Genomic DNA, 16,023 nt, shown 5'->3' on the forward strand with positions numbered 1-16,023 from the left:
ATGTTTATTGGGATTTTTGGGGGTTCTGGGGACACTTTTGGATAATTGAATATGCCCCAGATCAAACTAACATTATTGCTGTTCCAGAGAAACAAACATAAGAGGAGGGTTAATAATAATAATAATAATAATAATAATATATATATATATATATATATATATATATATATATATATATATATTTTCTTTTTAAATTATAGATTTCAAACTATAAAATACTATAAATACCACATCTTCAGTTTTATCCATCTGTATCATTTTTCTATTTTAAATCAAACTTTTGTATACGCTTAAAAAAATTCCAGTAACAAATGAAATATCTCATAAACACAACACAACAAAGATTTCATAGCCCTAATGTGATTTGTGTATTATTTTCATAGCTTACTGTATTTAAAAGGAGTGAATGTATGTGACCTCACATGTAAGGCTTCAAACTGAAAGTTTGTATTGGAGGTATGAAAAAGTGGTCCAAGTCTCCATTTATCTATACTGACCTTTGTGGTGCCAGGTTGACCCACACACAGCTTCTGCCATCTCAACAAGCCCTCCAAAGAAAAAGTAGCTGTGCTGTGTTCCTGAATATTCAGTCCATCATCAGTAGGCTTGAAATCAGTACAACTATAGCCAGGACTGGCAGACCTCTTGGTCTCTGTTGGGCTCTAGAGGAGGGACCCTGGTCAGAGGGCAGCCCTCTCCTGTCAGGAGGTCTGAGGTCCAGCCTGCAGGAGTTCTGAACCTCTTCGGCGGGAACCTGGATCTCACTGGGCAGGTTATAACTCAAGTTGTCACGGACCTGGATACACAGTGAGATGAGAGGAGGTTGATGGAAAGTGCTTATTTGCTTTATTTTTGCTCAGAGTATTTTTAGATTTTACAATTTAAGGGACATTTTTATTTTATAAATACATTAAGTCTCATAGTAACATCCCATGACATTTTCAAACTGTTACTGAAAGTGAACTCACTACATGGGATGAAATAGTAACATAAAGTCCAGAGGCGCTGGTGGGTTAGTGGTCTAAGTCTAAGTGCATCCCATGTAGTTAGTGGTTAGTGGTCTAGGGTGTGCCCCATGTACAAATGCTATTGTCCTTATCACAGAGGTCGCTGGTTCGACTCCCGGCCCTGACCTTTTGTTGCATTTCTTCCCCAGCTCTCTACTCCCCACATTTCCTGTCTCTCTTCAGTTGTCCTGTCTCATAAAAGCAACAATGCCAAAAAAAAATGTAACTTAAAAAAAAAGGGTCCATCTGCTTGAGTTGCAGGATTGAAAACATTTTTTTTTTGTCAATTTATGATGTTTCTAACAATGTGATGGGAATCAAATATGCAAAAGCTATGCATTGCAAAGACATACAGTGTAAATATATGCCTTCAATAACATACTTTTACTTTATGTATACAAGAATCATGTGTTCTGAATAAAAAAAAAAAAAAGATTTTCACGCTCACCCTCTCCACCTCCTCAAACACTTGCAGGAAGTTTCTACGGAGGACATTAGCCAGGTCATGCTCAGTCCAGTTCCTTTGCAGGAGCTCCTGGATCAGGGCGGGATACTTTGACACATCCTCTAACCCCTGAGGAAAGCTGTTTTCAACAACAAGAACAAAAATAGAACCAGGTCATAATGCACAATTTTGATTAGCTAAAGACACCACTCATCATGACAGCTACTCAGTGTATTATTAGCTATTGTGAATAAGTAATAGTAAAAACATACACTTAGATAGAGAGTAAACAGAGAAGCCCACCATTGTACTGTGAATTTGCCGCAGCAGCCCTCTTTATGCGGCTTTCAGAAGTACAAAGTTATTGATTTTTACCATTTTCGCCCAGTTGACAGCTGAGAAAGCCAAATTGCTGATAGCATGACAGACTAACAAGCACAACATTGATCAGGCTCAACAACAGCCGGGAATATGTTGTGTGGTGAGCACTAAAGAAAAGTGTGTAACTGCACATAGACATGAGCTTGCTTTTATTTTGTTCCAAACAGTATGGGTGTGTAAGTAAGATATGTCTCTGAAAAACAAAAACACCAACACAGATTCACTGTGTATGAATCTGCTTCTATGCATACAGGATTTCTCTCACCTCACAGCACCTTCAAAGTCCCCTCCAACTCCTATTGATTCAGCTCCAATCACGTTCTTGATGTGATCAAAATGATCTGTAAACCAAATACATGTGAGGAATAAATACAACAGATTTTCTGCAGTTTGAATAAACACTCAATATGGATGCCTCACCAGCCACACGAGAGATGTTGGCTTTATCCTTGCAAGAAATGAAATTGCTGTGGAGGTTCACCATGATCAATCCTTGTTTCTTTTTCTGAAAACACAACACATCAAAGTCACTGACAAGTCCTGTGAATTAGAAAATAATTACAAGTAAGGAGTAGCTTTCAAGATAGCCTCACTTATACTCATTGTTTCAATGCATAGATGAGCCAAACATCAGGTGAATGTTTGTCCTATCTAAACAGCCTGAAGGCCTGAGCTGCAGAAAGCTCTCAGGCTTGTTTGACAGCACACACAGACATCTATAACCAGATAGGGCCAGAGCTGAGTTGAGGATAAGTAGGAGAAAAATATTCATAAAACTACAGTTCATTAACAGTCAGCATTTACTTACAGCTACAAGAAGACAATACATTGTGCATGCCAATTCAGCATGAACACCCAAATCAAACTCTCCTTGTTTTTTTTGTGATTGTTTTTGGATGGCTGCATGATGTTCTGATCCGACCAGAGAAAGTTGAAAGGTTTCAGAAAAATCTAAAACTCTTAATGATGTTTCTAATTTCATTATAAGATAAACATTTAGACTGATATCTGACATAATGATACTGGAAATTTAAAGAGCTATTCAGAGTAAGGCTCAGAGACGGAATATGATGTTGATAGTCTTGGTTGCTTTGTTAACCTTCAAAGTAAGAGCCTTAGATACATGGGCTTATCAAAGCATTATGTGGAGTATTATAATGTTTAACATTATTTGATTTCATGAAAAGAAAGCAGCTACTTTAGAACAGTTGAGTAGTTGAAGTGCTAAAAAGTTTGTGCAAAATCCAAAGAGAAATAGTTTTCTTTCGTTACAGCCCGAATTCAATCTTTCAGCTGAAAATCTAAAATCTTTGTCCATCAAAAGTTGTTTAAGAAATTTTAGGACGTTAACTTTGACAATATGGCTCATAGAAGTCTTGCAATGGCAAATTATTCTTACATAATGCTAGAGAAAAAAACCCACTTGGCACCCATTTTCTCATTGGTATGCTTTTGTCATCATGTATGAAAACTTGTACCACAACTTCAACTTACTGTCAACTAAAACAGGCTAAAAGATGTTAAGAACAGCTAACCACTTTGGCACTTAAATAGTGTGCATGCAGTTCACTGCAGCCATACCCAAAGGATTAATCAACCATACTGACTGTCAGTGTGCTGAGATTAATTTATAGTGCTCTGGGGATAATGAAAAAAAAATAGCATGTTCTTTAACAGATATAGAAGTACAACAAATAATGATAGTAATTCATCCGGGATTTCATTGATAAGGTTCTAAACAAGCAATTAGTCACGGTGGTCTCACCAGCTCCCTCAGCAGCCAGTCAGGTACGTTGCGGCTGTGGTTACAGATGGAGTAGGAAGATGAATGACTAAAAATAACAGGAGCCTTGGAGTGCCTCAGCACGGCCATGGCTGTGTCCCAAGAAGTGTGGGAAAGGTCCACTATCATTCCCAGTCTGTTCATCTCCTCCACCACGGCCTTGGAAACCAAATGAAAACCTTTTTAAGCATCAGTTCACAACATCCCCATACATGCACACAGATACACGAATTCAAACAGCATTTAAAGAAGTCCTACATGCTGCAGCTTGACAGGCCCCAATGAATAGTTTATGAACAGTTGATGATTTCTAAACCAGATGTTTAGACAGGTTAACAACTATGTTTTAATAAACATTCCATGTAACAGAGTTTGCAATCCAATTTATGGTCAAGAAGTGTTTCTGTTCAGTGCCTCACTTCCATAGAACGATTTGTAAGCATAGAATTGTCCATGCAGTGCACTGGTTTTTGGAACCAAACTACAAGGAAGGGCTGCAGTCTCTTCTTTTTTGGACAATGTCTGGGTGAGAGGCACTGTGGGGACAGGAGGATCCTCACAAGGTCATTGCTGAGCATTTGCATGTCAGGACTTGACATGGTTCCCTCAATGTGACAACAAGTCCTTGAGGGGAAACGTATGACTGCATTCGTATATGGCCTTTTTTGTGTCCAAGCACTTAGCACACTGAGGACATGCATCCTGTATGGGATTCTTTAATTCTACTGACTTAAATTGTCAAGCGTGTTGTTAGACCTTTCTTCTACCCCTGGATTAGCCAAAACAACCACCTTTGTGTTTGGTTTACTTGATAACAGAACACCTTCAGCCAAAGCATGATGATCAGTATAGTTGTGATATAATCGGTTCTGTAGTGTGTCTTGGGTGCTCAGTGAAGTGAGGAACAGAGCTCTCAATTGAGCTCTCAATCTGATGGTGAGCTGGAAAACATGGTGAGTGGAAGTGGCCATATGGACCATTGGAATGATAAAACTGCATTGAGGGGAGAACAAGAAGCATCTATTGGAGGGCCCTACCAGTGATGTCTCTAAATGCCACCTGTGGAAGAATCTAATGTGCACTCACATGGAAACTTGTGGTCTTTCCTCAGAAAGTTCTGGCAAACCATCAAATGACTCTGGAAGAGGTTGGAGGGTAAGGTCAAGGCAACGTGTAGAACAGAAAAAAAACTGCTGACCTCTCCTGGAGATACTGTTGAGCACTATGTGGACTCCTAACATGGAACATTAGGCATGCTCTTTACTAATGCAGGATTTTTGGAGGGGGTCATGGTAAACAAAATGGATTTTAATTTTGTATCATCAATCATTCATAGTTACTAACTGTATCAGTTGTTCTTTTGGGTTTAATTCTTCAATAAAATAAATATACAGCAAGCATGGGATTCATATACATTCACATGAAAGGGCTGCCAAAATAAGTTGACATATTGCTTTATGTAGTTAGGTTAACAACACAGCTGGCATTAAAGAAGATGAGGCTTACCTTTCCAAAGGGTGTCAGGCTGTTGTTGTGTCTTTGATAAACTTTATAAAGTTTGGAGGAGGATTCGGCCCTGCATTGACATAAAATAGTGTCAGAAACAAAAACCATAAGTCTTTTGTATCCTTCACAACAACAAAAGATAAAATAGGTCCAAACACTTCTTCATTTTACATATTCTGAGTTGGGCAGCTGGGGTACATTTAGCTACATGCAATGCAAAGTTTCAAAGAGAGTAAACATTATATTGGCTTATTTGCAAAGGCAAATTAAAACAGAAACACTACACCCTTGTACAGACGGATGTAATCTCTAAAGTCTTGAAGCTAAAGCACCGGGTAGAGACATTTTCCCAAAGGGCACATAACAATGTGACACTGAACACCACACACATATCTATAACATTTAATTTTACACAATTAAATTCAGATAAAGTAGAAACTACTACACATTTTTAAAATTTTCTTGCAATATTCACATTGTGTTTATAAAAATATGAATATATTGTATATATATTAAGTCAAACTTGACTCTTTTTTTGTCTTGATTACCAGGGTGTGTTGCAGGTATGTGTAAGGGCCATGGAGCGGACTCCAAGCTGATAAAACATCCTTAGGGCTGGTATGCTGCTGTCAATGGAGTGCCCACCTTCAATGCTTATTAGACAGGCTATCTTATGTCTCATCTTAGCATTCTGCAGTTCTGCAATCACAGAAAAAACATGTATTATTGTGTAATAAAGTACACACCCTGTTCAATAAATACATCAAGCAAAGTCAGTGGCTGAAAACACCTAGCATGTAAGCCTGTCGCTAAAAAGAAGAAGAATCTCCTGGGAAATAGACAATCCAAAAATAAAAACTTCAAAATGATTTGTGTTAAAGCTCCTGTGAGGAGTTTTTGAGTGGTCATGAAATGGACTGAAATGAACAGTGAAGCCTCTTTATGACCTATAAAAGCAAACAAGATTGTTAGAAAAGGTATTAATCATTTCTGTTTTGCTATTTTAAAGCCTGAAATTGCTGTGAGAGGGTAGGTGTCAGATGAGGTGATTGACAGCACGTCAAGAAAAAAACTTTTTCTGCAGTAAATATTCTTAACAAGTGAAATAGTTGACTGTTAGTTGAAAGCAGGAGGAGATAACATAATTTACACATGTACAGGACAAAATAAGCAAGATCACTTAGTCCACAGGGGAGCACCAAAGTCAACACAAACAGAAAGTTCCTCACAGGAGCTTTAACATGAAAAGATCATTATTATCTTGCTCTTTCACTGATTATGGTCTACTTAAAATACATATTCAAGAATAAGAATGTACTTTTTTTTGTTCTTCTTTTTAACAAATTCACAACTTATATACATTAAAAAATGTTCATGTCTTTGATTGCAACATAACTTTGGATACATTTCCAGCAATCATATTTTGAGGCACTTTACCTTGAGCAGATGTGACCAGCTCAAAGTCCTGGTACTCAGTACACATGCGTCTAACTACATCTATTTGTTCCAGAGTCAGCCTGACAGCATCTTTCTCCTGGGCCCCACACATCACATACACTGCAAACATCTAACAAAGGGATGGGGGACACAAGAGAATGAGAGATACATGTAAGTTACTGAGGTCATTCTAGGCCAGGTTATGAAACAACAATTAGGCTTCCACAGTTGAAACAAAGTGTTTAACTATAAGGCTTATCTTGCGCATTCAACACTTCAAACCTGACCTGTAAGAGGTGAAATATTTGATAAATTTTAATACCTGTGCCTGTACATGGCCCGCTTGAAGACGGAAAATGTCTGTGGCAACTTTGCTGACATTATGAAGGTCAATTTGGCTCAAACGATTATTGTGATGAATCCTCAGCTGGAGAGCTAGGTCATTATGACTGACAGATGGAAAGAGAGGGTGTGAGGAAAGAGGGGGGGATGTAGAGGCGTTCGAATTAGATTCCATTAGTTGGTGCTAATGAATATAACTGCTGAATAGGCTAAACGATAAACATCCTTTACCCGTCAATAAGAGGATATCTGGACATCAAGTCATGTACTCTTTCTCTCACAGAGTATCCAGATACCAAAGGACACAAAGAGGAAAGCACCACCAGATGACTGAGGGTTTTCACCCAGAGGCTGCATGAACCACTTGTTGCAGTTTTGCAAGAAGACATATTCTGAAGAGAGAAAACATAGTGTGGTGTATTATCCTCAACAGGAATCACAGCTGTCAACACATGGTCCACACTTGACTAATGTTTGTGAAATGAAGATAGATGTGTCACTACACACTAAAACTCATAGGCTGAATAATAAAAAAGATGGTACAAATATTTTAACAGAAGCACGTATAGGCTACAGCACAGACACACATTTGTCCAGTTTTAAAGAAATACAAACCAGATGTAATGAAACACTTAAAAAACATGATATCATTTAAAATCTACAGCTTTGGTTTCCCATGTATATTTGAAGTCCTAATGACTCTTGTTTAAAATAACTTTAATGTTTATAAACAAACAAATTATTGGGCTATAGACATTTTTTTTAAATCATAATGCTGTATCAACAAATAAAGTAATTTCATAGTTTTCTCAACTATATCCCATTGCAAAGCCTTAATGTATTTCCAATAAAAGGATCTGCAAAATAGAGGGAAATATACAATTTTGAAACACCAGTAAACATACCCGTCAGGTCGTCAAAGGGCAACTCGCTGACCACCTTTTCGAACAACTACACAGAAACAGTCATCTATGAACTTTCCAGCTCTCCGCCCGAGACACACGTACAACCAACCTACAAGCATACACACTGGCAGCTGTAACATTCATGGCCTGTCGGAAAAATTAAAGCAATGAAGTTTACAATCCGCCCTGCTTTGCCAACAGATTAATATCTCTTCATGCTGTACATTTTAGAGTACTGTGTCTTGAAGCTTCGGATATGTAGGTTTGCTTTAACATCTCCAACCGCTTCTTCTTCAATTAAAAGCCCTGGAAATTGTTAGAATACGAAAGAAACCAAGTAATGACACATCCAATAAATTTGTCTTTGAGTGTCAATGATATAAGCGATCGAGGTCTTTAATTTAATCTCAACTGGCCCACTTTGGGGGCTTTTTTCCCCCGCATATTTTGGCTTTCTCAGTTATCTTTCCGTTTTACCTCCATTAAAGTCAGAAATGTACGAGGAGCATTTGAAGGTATAGCAGTGAGACCTGTGGATGTGATGTCGCCATCTGCTGGAGAAATAATCAGCATGTCTCAACAGGTTTGCCTTATATTTAGAAGTCTTCAAGTCACGTGAGATGGAGCAGCATGCCATTGTACAGTTATGAGGGACTGCAGGCAGTTGTCTTGAACCAGTCAAGACAAATATCGTTCACTTCTTTGAGACGTTTGAGCACAGAGGTCTGACCTGTCTGGCTTTTGAGAAGCTGGACAGAGACCTGTTCCATCTTTTTGAAGGACAGACATGAGAATCCTCTGTCGCTCAATGAGATAAGACCAATTGCACATCAGGTAAAGAATTTGTGGCTAAAGATGAATAAAATAATAAAGTGAAACAGATTTGTACTTCATAAAGAGAACATGTACTTTGCACCTGTAAAACTCTGCATACTTGTCAGTCGTGTCTGTAAGCCTCTTCATGTCCTCTTTTGTCCTGCAGCTGCTGACAGCTTTTGATGCACTCAAAGGAATTGGTGTCATTCATGCTTACCTGAAGTTGGATAACATCATGCTGGTGAACCATCAGAACCAGCCCTTCAGAGTCAAGCTCATTGAGGCCGGGTCTGATGGCACAGGGTATCGGGTACAGGTAGGGGCATTCTGCAAACTTCATGTTTGTGCAGATGTTTGTTCCGGCTGTGGATGATCAGGCAGAGGTTATTTCAAGCTTTCTGACACATGTATGTGATGATGTACTTTCAAACAGAGCACCTGAAGTCATCCTGGGCCTCCCCTTCACAGAGGCCATTGACATGTGGAGTCTGGGTTGTGTCCTCACAGTCCTGTACCTCTCCTGTCACCTGTTTGGGGTACTCTGTGAGTACCAGCAGGTAAGTGACTCATTACATTGTCAATTGATTGCACAGATGGTGAAATATTGTCCCAGATAGGTCGAAACCCAACCACAGACGTGATGTATCATGGTTATGTATGATCTGTTTTAGATGAGGAACATCGTTGATGTCCTTGGTCAACCAGCTGACCACCTCCTTGATGCTAGCAGCTTCACTAATAAGTTCTTCAAGCTGAACCGGCATTACGACTACCCAAAGTGGTGGCTTAAGGTATTCTGCTTGTCCCTACGCTGTTGCATTATTTCAGCTGTAACTGAACAAGATATTTTTCTTCAGAATCAGCTTGAAGGACAAAGTATCTGACATGTACTGTATGTTTTGTTCCTGTAGACTCTGATGGAGTACAAGCTGACCACTGGGATTGAGCCAAAAGAATGTGAGAGGGCTCTCAATCATCTGGATGAGATTGTTACAGTAAGTGAGACATTTTAATGAGTGAAGAAAGAGTTAATAATCATTTACTCTGCATAAACTAAGCTTCTGATTTGGTTTCCAATGTAGATCTTTCCAGACATAGAGGAGTTCATAGAGCTTGCCTGAGCCTCTTAAAGTGTCTCCTTCAAACTGACCACGAGCAGAGGATCAGTCCCGACAAGGCCCTGAAGCACCCGTTCATCTCAATGGTGCACCTACAGGAGGAGCTGGACACCAGCATATAGTAAGTGACTATTGTGCCAGCCAGGTTGCATAGACGCTTGCCTTGATGAACATTGACACTCTGAATACTAATCATTGCCTGATTTTCATTTTTTTCTCAGTGTTGATGATTCATATGATAAAATGGATCTCAGCCAGAGTAACGACTCTGATGAGGAGCTGATATTTGACTCTGAACCAGAAGAGCTGAAAGCTGGAGAAACTCCCGCCTGTCCTCCTGCAGATCCTGCAGGATCAGCCTCCCCTGGCTCCTGTGACGACACCTCTGATGGTGCTACAGGTGGTACAGATGCCCCAGCTGAGGAAAAATCGGCTGTGAGCTGCTGTGCAGCACAGGTACACAGTGAGGAGGATAAGGAGGAGCGGAGGTCGGCCACTGATGGGTCAACAGTCAAAGTAGAGACTGCTGAGGTGAAGATAAGCTCTCTGAGGAGAATCAGGAAGTTCTTCAGCCGGGCCATAAGGACTGTGTTTAGGATCAAAAAGAAAACTTAAACACAACACCTCTGACAGCCTCTGCTTCTGCTACTATTGGAAATTGTTGAAATACAGCTTTAACATGTTAAGCTGAAGTCAATAAACAAAATATTACATGAATTGTTTGTGTGATTTTGACTAACTGATGAATTAAAAACAGATGTTTAAAGTTAAGTGTCACGTGATGAAGAGACATGAAGTGATATTTGTGCTCAATGCACAGTGCACAGAGTGCGCTACAGGCAGCTGAAATGTTTGAAAAGACAAAGTCTGGGTCCCAGAAAAGGAGGGAAAGAAAGGAGAGAGAGAAGAAAAGGTGACAGTATGTCCCCCAGGAAAGGTTGGTATAGTCTTTGAGTGGTTAAAATCAACCTGTTTGCTAGTTTGATGTCCACAATGAGACAAACTACGCTTTAGCTAATTATACTAAATGGGTTTTCCCGCCCTCCCTACCAGACTCAGCAGCAGATATGTCAGCAGGTGCACTGACTCCACACAACTCTCCACAACCCGATGAACAAGAAGGTGAGCAACGTAGCATGTCAATTAGCATTATTGAAGGGGGTCTTTGGGAATCTCTTTTTTTTCTCTCTCTATCTGTTCTGTTACAATAGCCTATAAAAACAAAGCTATAGCTAAGCCATGTAAATATAATAAAATAAGGGGCAAATCAGTCACCTTGTGTGCATGGAATCCTTCATTTTTGCCAGTCATACAGTAAATATTTGACTCCAAGAGGCAAGACAGCTGAAAAGGTAGAGTTGCGTAAAGCTTTGACTGGGTCGATTGGATCCTGGAGATGTGGTTACAGCAGTTTCACACGGTTCTTGTGGCCCTTGGTGATGGGGCCCAATGTGATATTTTTTCATGGGGCCTCCCAATCCCTGGCGGCTCCCCTGGCCACCTCCCACTTGTAAGCATCCTATAATTTTCTAGTTGATGTATATAAAGCTTAAAAATCACTGATACATCATTTTGGCATTCAATCAATAAAAGCAGGATTTTGACAAACATCTAACATTTGCATGGATAAATGTAACTCACGACCCCACTTCAAAAAAACTGAAGTATCCCTTTAAGCCCCTTGTTATCTTTAAAGAAGGCAGCAGACATTCACAATTCACATGTATATTGGTACTGTACTGAAGCCTTCAGGCAGTAGATGGCAGCAAATCATAATTTTCTATCATGTGGCTGACTCCAGGATTATAAACTAATAATGGTGAATGTTTTAAATATTTTACCAACAATTAATGTAGGTATTTTTTTCAGAATAAACTTAAAGTTAAAGCCAAACATCCCCAAAAATAAATAAATTATGAAACAAAATGATAGATAGATAGATAGATAGATAGATAGATAGATAGATAGATAGATAGATAGATAGATAGATAGATAGATAGATAGATAGATAGATAGTCAGTTGGATAGATAGATAGATAGATCGATCGATAGATAGATAGATAGATAGATAGATAGATAGATAGATAGATAGATAGATAGATAGATAGATAGATAGATAGATAGATAGATAGCCCTGACACTCTATACCATGCTGTACCCCCATCTGTAATATGAGCTGCATCTGTTGACTGCTGAAAGATATGCCTTTATCAGTTTTAAGCATATGTACTTTCTTTTATGTTTTCCCCATAAAACTACCCTAACACAGTGTCCTTTTTGTGTTATTTTTCTTTAACAATAATGTATTTTTTAAATAACAAATAATAATATTAATAATAAAGACATATTAGCTTGCACTTGTCTTTCCCTTCCAGACCTCGTGTTAGATCCTGTCTCATCCTGCAGTCATTGTTTGGCTTCACACTTCAGGCTCGCTCCCTTGCTGGGAAAATTGCTGTAAGCGAAAATTGTCTGTTGGTGTTATGTTATCTGCTGGTGTTTTACCGTTCTCTGCTGTGTTGAAAAGCTATGCCATGGACTCAAATGTGCCCTCAGCAGGGATTTTTAAGTCCATCCTCTTTTGAGAACACAGTAGCAGAATTTGTGCAGCCTGACTCAGCCATACCACACATCTATCTGGGGGTGTTTGACCCCTCTTTCAGCTTCCTCTTGCTCAGGCAGCAGAAGAGGGAAAATGATGAGCTGGAACCAAGTTTTGCTATTCACAAGATGGTCTGCTTCCCTGACCCCTGTCAGCAAGGAGCTTTTCCACACTGTATGAGCAAGCACAAAATTGGAGTAAAGACGCTGCTGGTGTTGCTCTGGATCAGGGAGGATGTATAGCATTTACACAGCCTTCAGCATTAACTCCACCTAAAATGACAGTGAATGCTGCCAAATGAAAGAAAGAGATAGCACTCCAGGTTAAAACACTACACAATTAGGAATTAAATATTAACACTTTATGAAAACAACAGGGTTTAAAAACTGTATGTCATACATTCTGGAGAATTGTGCCTGAATATGGATTTTACCAAACTTTCCCTGATTTTAATTTTGGAAACAAGGTCAAATGAAAGTTAGCAAACAGCCAGCAAAATACAAAATTAATCACTTCTGTCAGATATGATGCAGTAATGCTTTCATAACAGTGAGACTTCCTATGAACCCCTCTATACTGCAGTACTGCACAGATCCTTCAGATGGCACCTTTCACCTCAGACTAAAGCCAGCAACGACCTTACAAATGCCGAAAAAATCAATGTGAAAATACTGCTAATTAATCTGTGTCCTACTGTTATTGATGGATAATGAGTCAACATTACAGATCACTTTCAAACTATTATAGGTTTTCAACATGCTTGTTGGAGCCAAAATGTGTTAGTGCTGTTGTTATTTTATTCATGTTTGAGACATAGTGCTCTAAATATTTTGCAATGTAATGCTTACACTGAACACCAGGGGGAGCATTGTGTGCATACAGCCAAGGCGCTAGAGTGTGGAATAAAAACATCAGTTGTATATTGTGAATCTATTTAAGGCAGTGCGTGTCTGTAGAGTAAAGTAGATTTTAGCAGATTCCTACGGGTAGTCAGTGTCGTCCTGGCAGCTTTGTATGCTGATATGCAAAAACAGAAAGTATCTGTAAATACCAGTGTGTATAGAAAGAGAAAACAATGGCAGCATGCACTGAAGCTGTGTTTGTCTTTGTGAGGTGTACCTCAGCTTTAAGTTGTTTAGTTGAACTTCTCCAGTATTTGTTTTCTTCTCCTCCTCCTTTTTTTTTTATAAAAACAAAGCTGCTTTCTGTCGTCATTGTCTTAGGCCTGCAATTGTTCCTGTGTGTGGCTTCAAAACGTTGCAGTGCCAAACAAAATCTACTGTATTTCCTGTCTGTACTGTAATGAATTTTAATGATGCCTTGTGCCAGGAAATTACAGCAAGAAGATATTCTTCATTTGGATGATTAAGTGGCTGCGAGCCATCAGAGATGTTTTCTTTTTTCTTTCCTAATGAGGCACTGCCATTTCTAGAATGTTTGAGAGACGAGTGTGTTGATTAAACCCTTGGTTATTGTATGTCAGATTACATAATATAAGTTACCTGCACTTGCATAAGCATAACTATAACTACCAGCTGCAATGTTCAGTAGAATATTTGAGTTAGCTCACTGATAATTCTTGCATCACAACAGACATTACACCAATTTAAAGATCCTGAGAGTTACTTTTAGTTTGTGTCAATTTTGGCACCCCCTGTAGGCAAAGTGCATCTGATACAAGCAACTAAACTATAACTATAACTTACAAAACACTCCGTCACCGACTGGCCGGAATTTTTTTGATTCTGTTGAAACAGAAATGCTTTTACCTATGCATGATCGAGGAATCATTCAATTCGGATTTAAAATCATTATCTTTTTAAATAGGATTTAATATTAATTCTGAATTAAAGAGGAATTAAAAGTGTCATGTAAACGTAGCCATTGAAGTTTATGATTATCTCACCTGCGTATGACTGTGTGTAAAGCCTCTGAGGAAAATGCCTTTTTTTTTTTTTTTTGCAGAAGTTTTGAGCTGTTTTTATTTCACTTGCCAACATTTCACTTTTGAAGGGATAGCATTTTAGCTTTCTTGCTTCTGCATCCTTTTTTTAATTGCATGGCTTTCCAAAACAAATCACAGCCTTTAAGATCACCTATTAATACACAGTCATTGATCCTTAGAGCGTGCTCCATCTCCCACAGATTGGAATCTCACCTCAGCCAGGAGAGTTTTGCTGTTGTAGTCCAACATCTCTTAATTTTCTTGCCAGATTTCTTTAATGTTCTCTGTCTTCATATTCCTAACATTTATAAAGTATAGAATATAACTGACTCTAAAGGCATAGTTGTAAAGTATACCTTTCATCCACCTTTTATTCAGCCTTGAACTGCATTATCGTATACTCTGTTTATGATTAGGTCTTGCCCTCTCAGCAAGCAGAAAAGATGAATTTTTCAGACATGTTTTATTCATTTTGTTCTGTTTTATGGAGTAGTGCAGGAGTGTTTGAGAATAGTCAGGGTCACCACTGTTTGGGGAGGTTTTTGTGTAGATTTGGAGTCCTTTGATATTTTCCAAAGCTCATGTCCTTCACAGGAAGAGCTGATGGAATCCTGAAATAATCTTTTTCTGAAATGTTTCTATTTCTATAAAAAATCGCCATAAGAGAACTGTAAAAATAATACAAACACTCCCTGTGAACTATCAGAGAGAAGGTAAGAGAGAAGGTTATCTTAGTTTCAAATGACACATACTCATGTTGTGAATAAAATAAAATTGTATAAAAGAAACTAAGGCACTTATACCCAGAAATTTTGTGAAACTAGATGGAATAATAAACTAAGTCACAAAAAAGTAGCACCTAAAGACCAGAATGTATCAAGGTGACAGCAACACGATTTTAAAAGTTTGCAATAAACAACTGCAAAAGAAATGACTCCCAAGCTATTCTTTATTTGCACTCTTTCACCCACTATTTCACCCAGCCTTTTGGTAAGGAATAGATCTGGTATTCTTCCAAGTAAATGAAAGGTGTCTGATTAATTATTTTTAAAGCTTGAAACAGTTTTGTTTAACTTATGTAGTCTTAAAAGTTGCAGTTGGCTGGTAAAAATCTACAAGCAGCAAGGGACTGCCACTCATCAAGGGGCAATAATATCTAGTTTTAATAATTGGTCATCAGGGGTCCAAAGGGCATCCAGTCTCCTAAAACCCTAAACTTTTCTTACTCACCTTGTCTGAGATGAGACTTGAAATCAGCTGTTTTATTTGTGCTGTAAAGCAACAGACTGCTTTGTTTACATTTCAACGTTGGACATTTTATTTTGTTAGTACTTTAAATTGTGACTTTGGAGACATTAATCTCATATCTGAGCTCTTAAAGAACTCAGCTGAGAAGATATTAATGTTGCTGCACTGCAGTGTTACTTTTAAAAGTTAGAATGAATACACAGCAATATAATATATTTTGTTTACTTTGATATCAGGAGTGAAAGTAGATACATTTAGTGAATAAATAGATTTGTCTTTACATAATGCACATCAAGCCACCCTTGCAGAAGTCAGTATCCCAGTCTGGCCACCCCAGTCTAAACAGTTTGGCTCCACCCCTTATGGTCATGTGGCCAGACATCAGTCATACAAAACTGTAAAATAACCAATGTTTAATATTAACAGATTATCATTTAACATTTCCCATGGTTCCCCTGTTGTAAACAAACAACTGGAGTCTTATTATA

General features: G+C 38.5%; 2 protein-coding genes across 2 annotated transcripts; one reads left to right on the forward strand and one right to left on the reverse strand.

Annotated features, from left to right (window-relative positions):
- Positions 1-193: 193 nt before the first annotated feature.
- Positions 194-7,953, reverse strand: dpep2 (dipeptidase 2). Its single transcript, XM_034680458.1, has 11 exons — positions 7,807-7,953; positions 7,133-7,293; positions 6,882-7,008; positions 6,560-6,689; positions 5,671-5,821; positions 5,123-5,192; positions 3,599-3,775; positions 2,254-2,338; positions 2,099-2,174; positions 1,456-1,591; positions 194-796 (listed from the first exon to the last, which is right to left on the reverse strand). The coding sequence occupies exons 2-11, from the start codon at positions 7,288-7,290 to the stop codon at positions 587-589; spliced, it is 1,320 nt and encodes a 439-aa protein (XP_034536349.1). The 5' UTR covers positions 7,291-7,293; positions 7,807-7,953; the 3' UTR covers positions 194-586.
- Positions 7,954-8,363: 410 nt separating this feature from the next.
- On the forward strand, positions 8,364-10,457 carry LOC117810563 (homeodomain-interacting protein kinase 1-like). Its single transcript, XM_034680459.1, has 7 exons — positions 8,364-8,640; positions 8,789-8,938; positions 9,056-9,179; positions 9,294-9,413; positions 9,534-9,617; positions 9,705-9,861; positions 9,962-10,457. The coding sequence occupies exons 2-6, from the start codon at positions 8,916-8,918 to the stop codon at positions 9,741-9,743; spliced, it is 390 nt and encodes a 129-aa protein (XP_034536350.1). The 5' UTR covers positions 8,364-8,640; positions 8,789-8,915; the 3' UTR covers positions 9,744-9,861; positions 9,962-10,457.
- The last annotated feature ends 5,566 nt before the right edge of the window (positions 10,458-16,023 follow it).

Source organism: Notolabrus celidotus, chromosome 3 (genome assembly GCF_009762535.1).
Source record: "Notolabrus celidotus isolate fNotCel1 chromosome 3, fNotCel1.pri, whole genome shotgun sequence".
NCBI classification, from domain to species: Eukaryota; Metazoa; Chordata; class Actinopteri; order Labriformes; family Labridae; genus Notolabrus; species Notolabrus celidotus.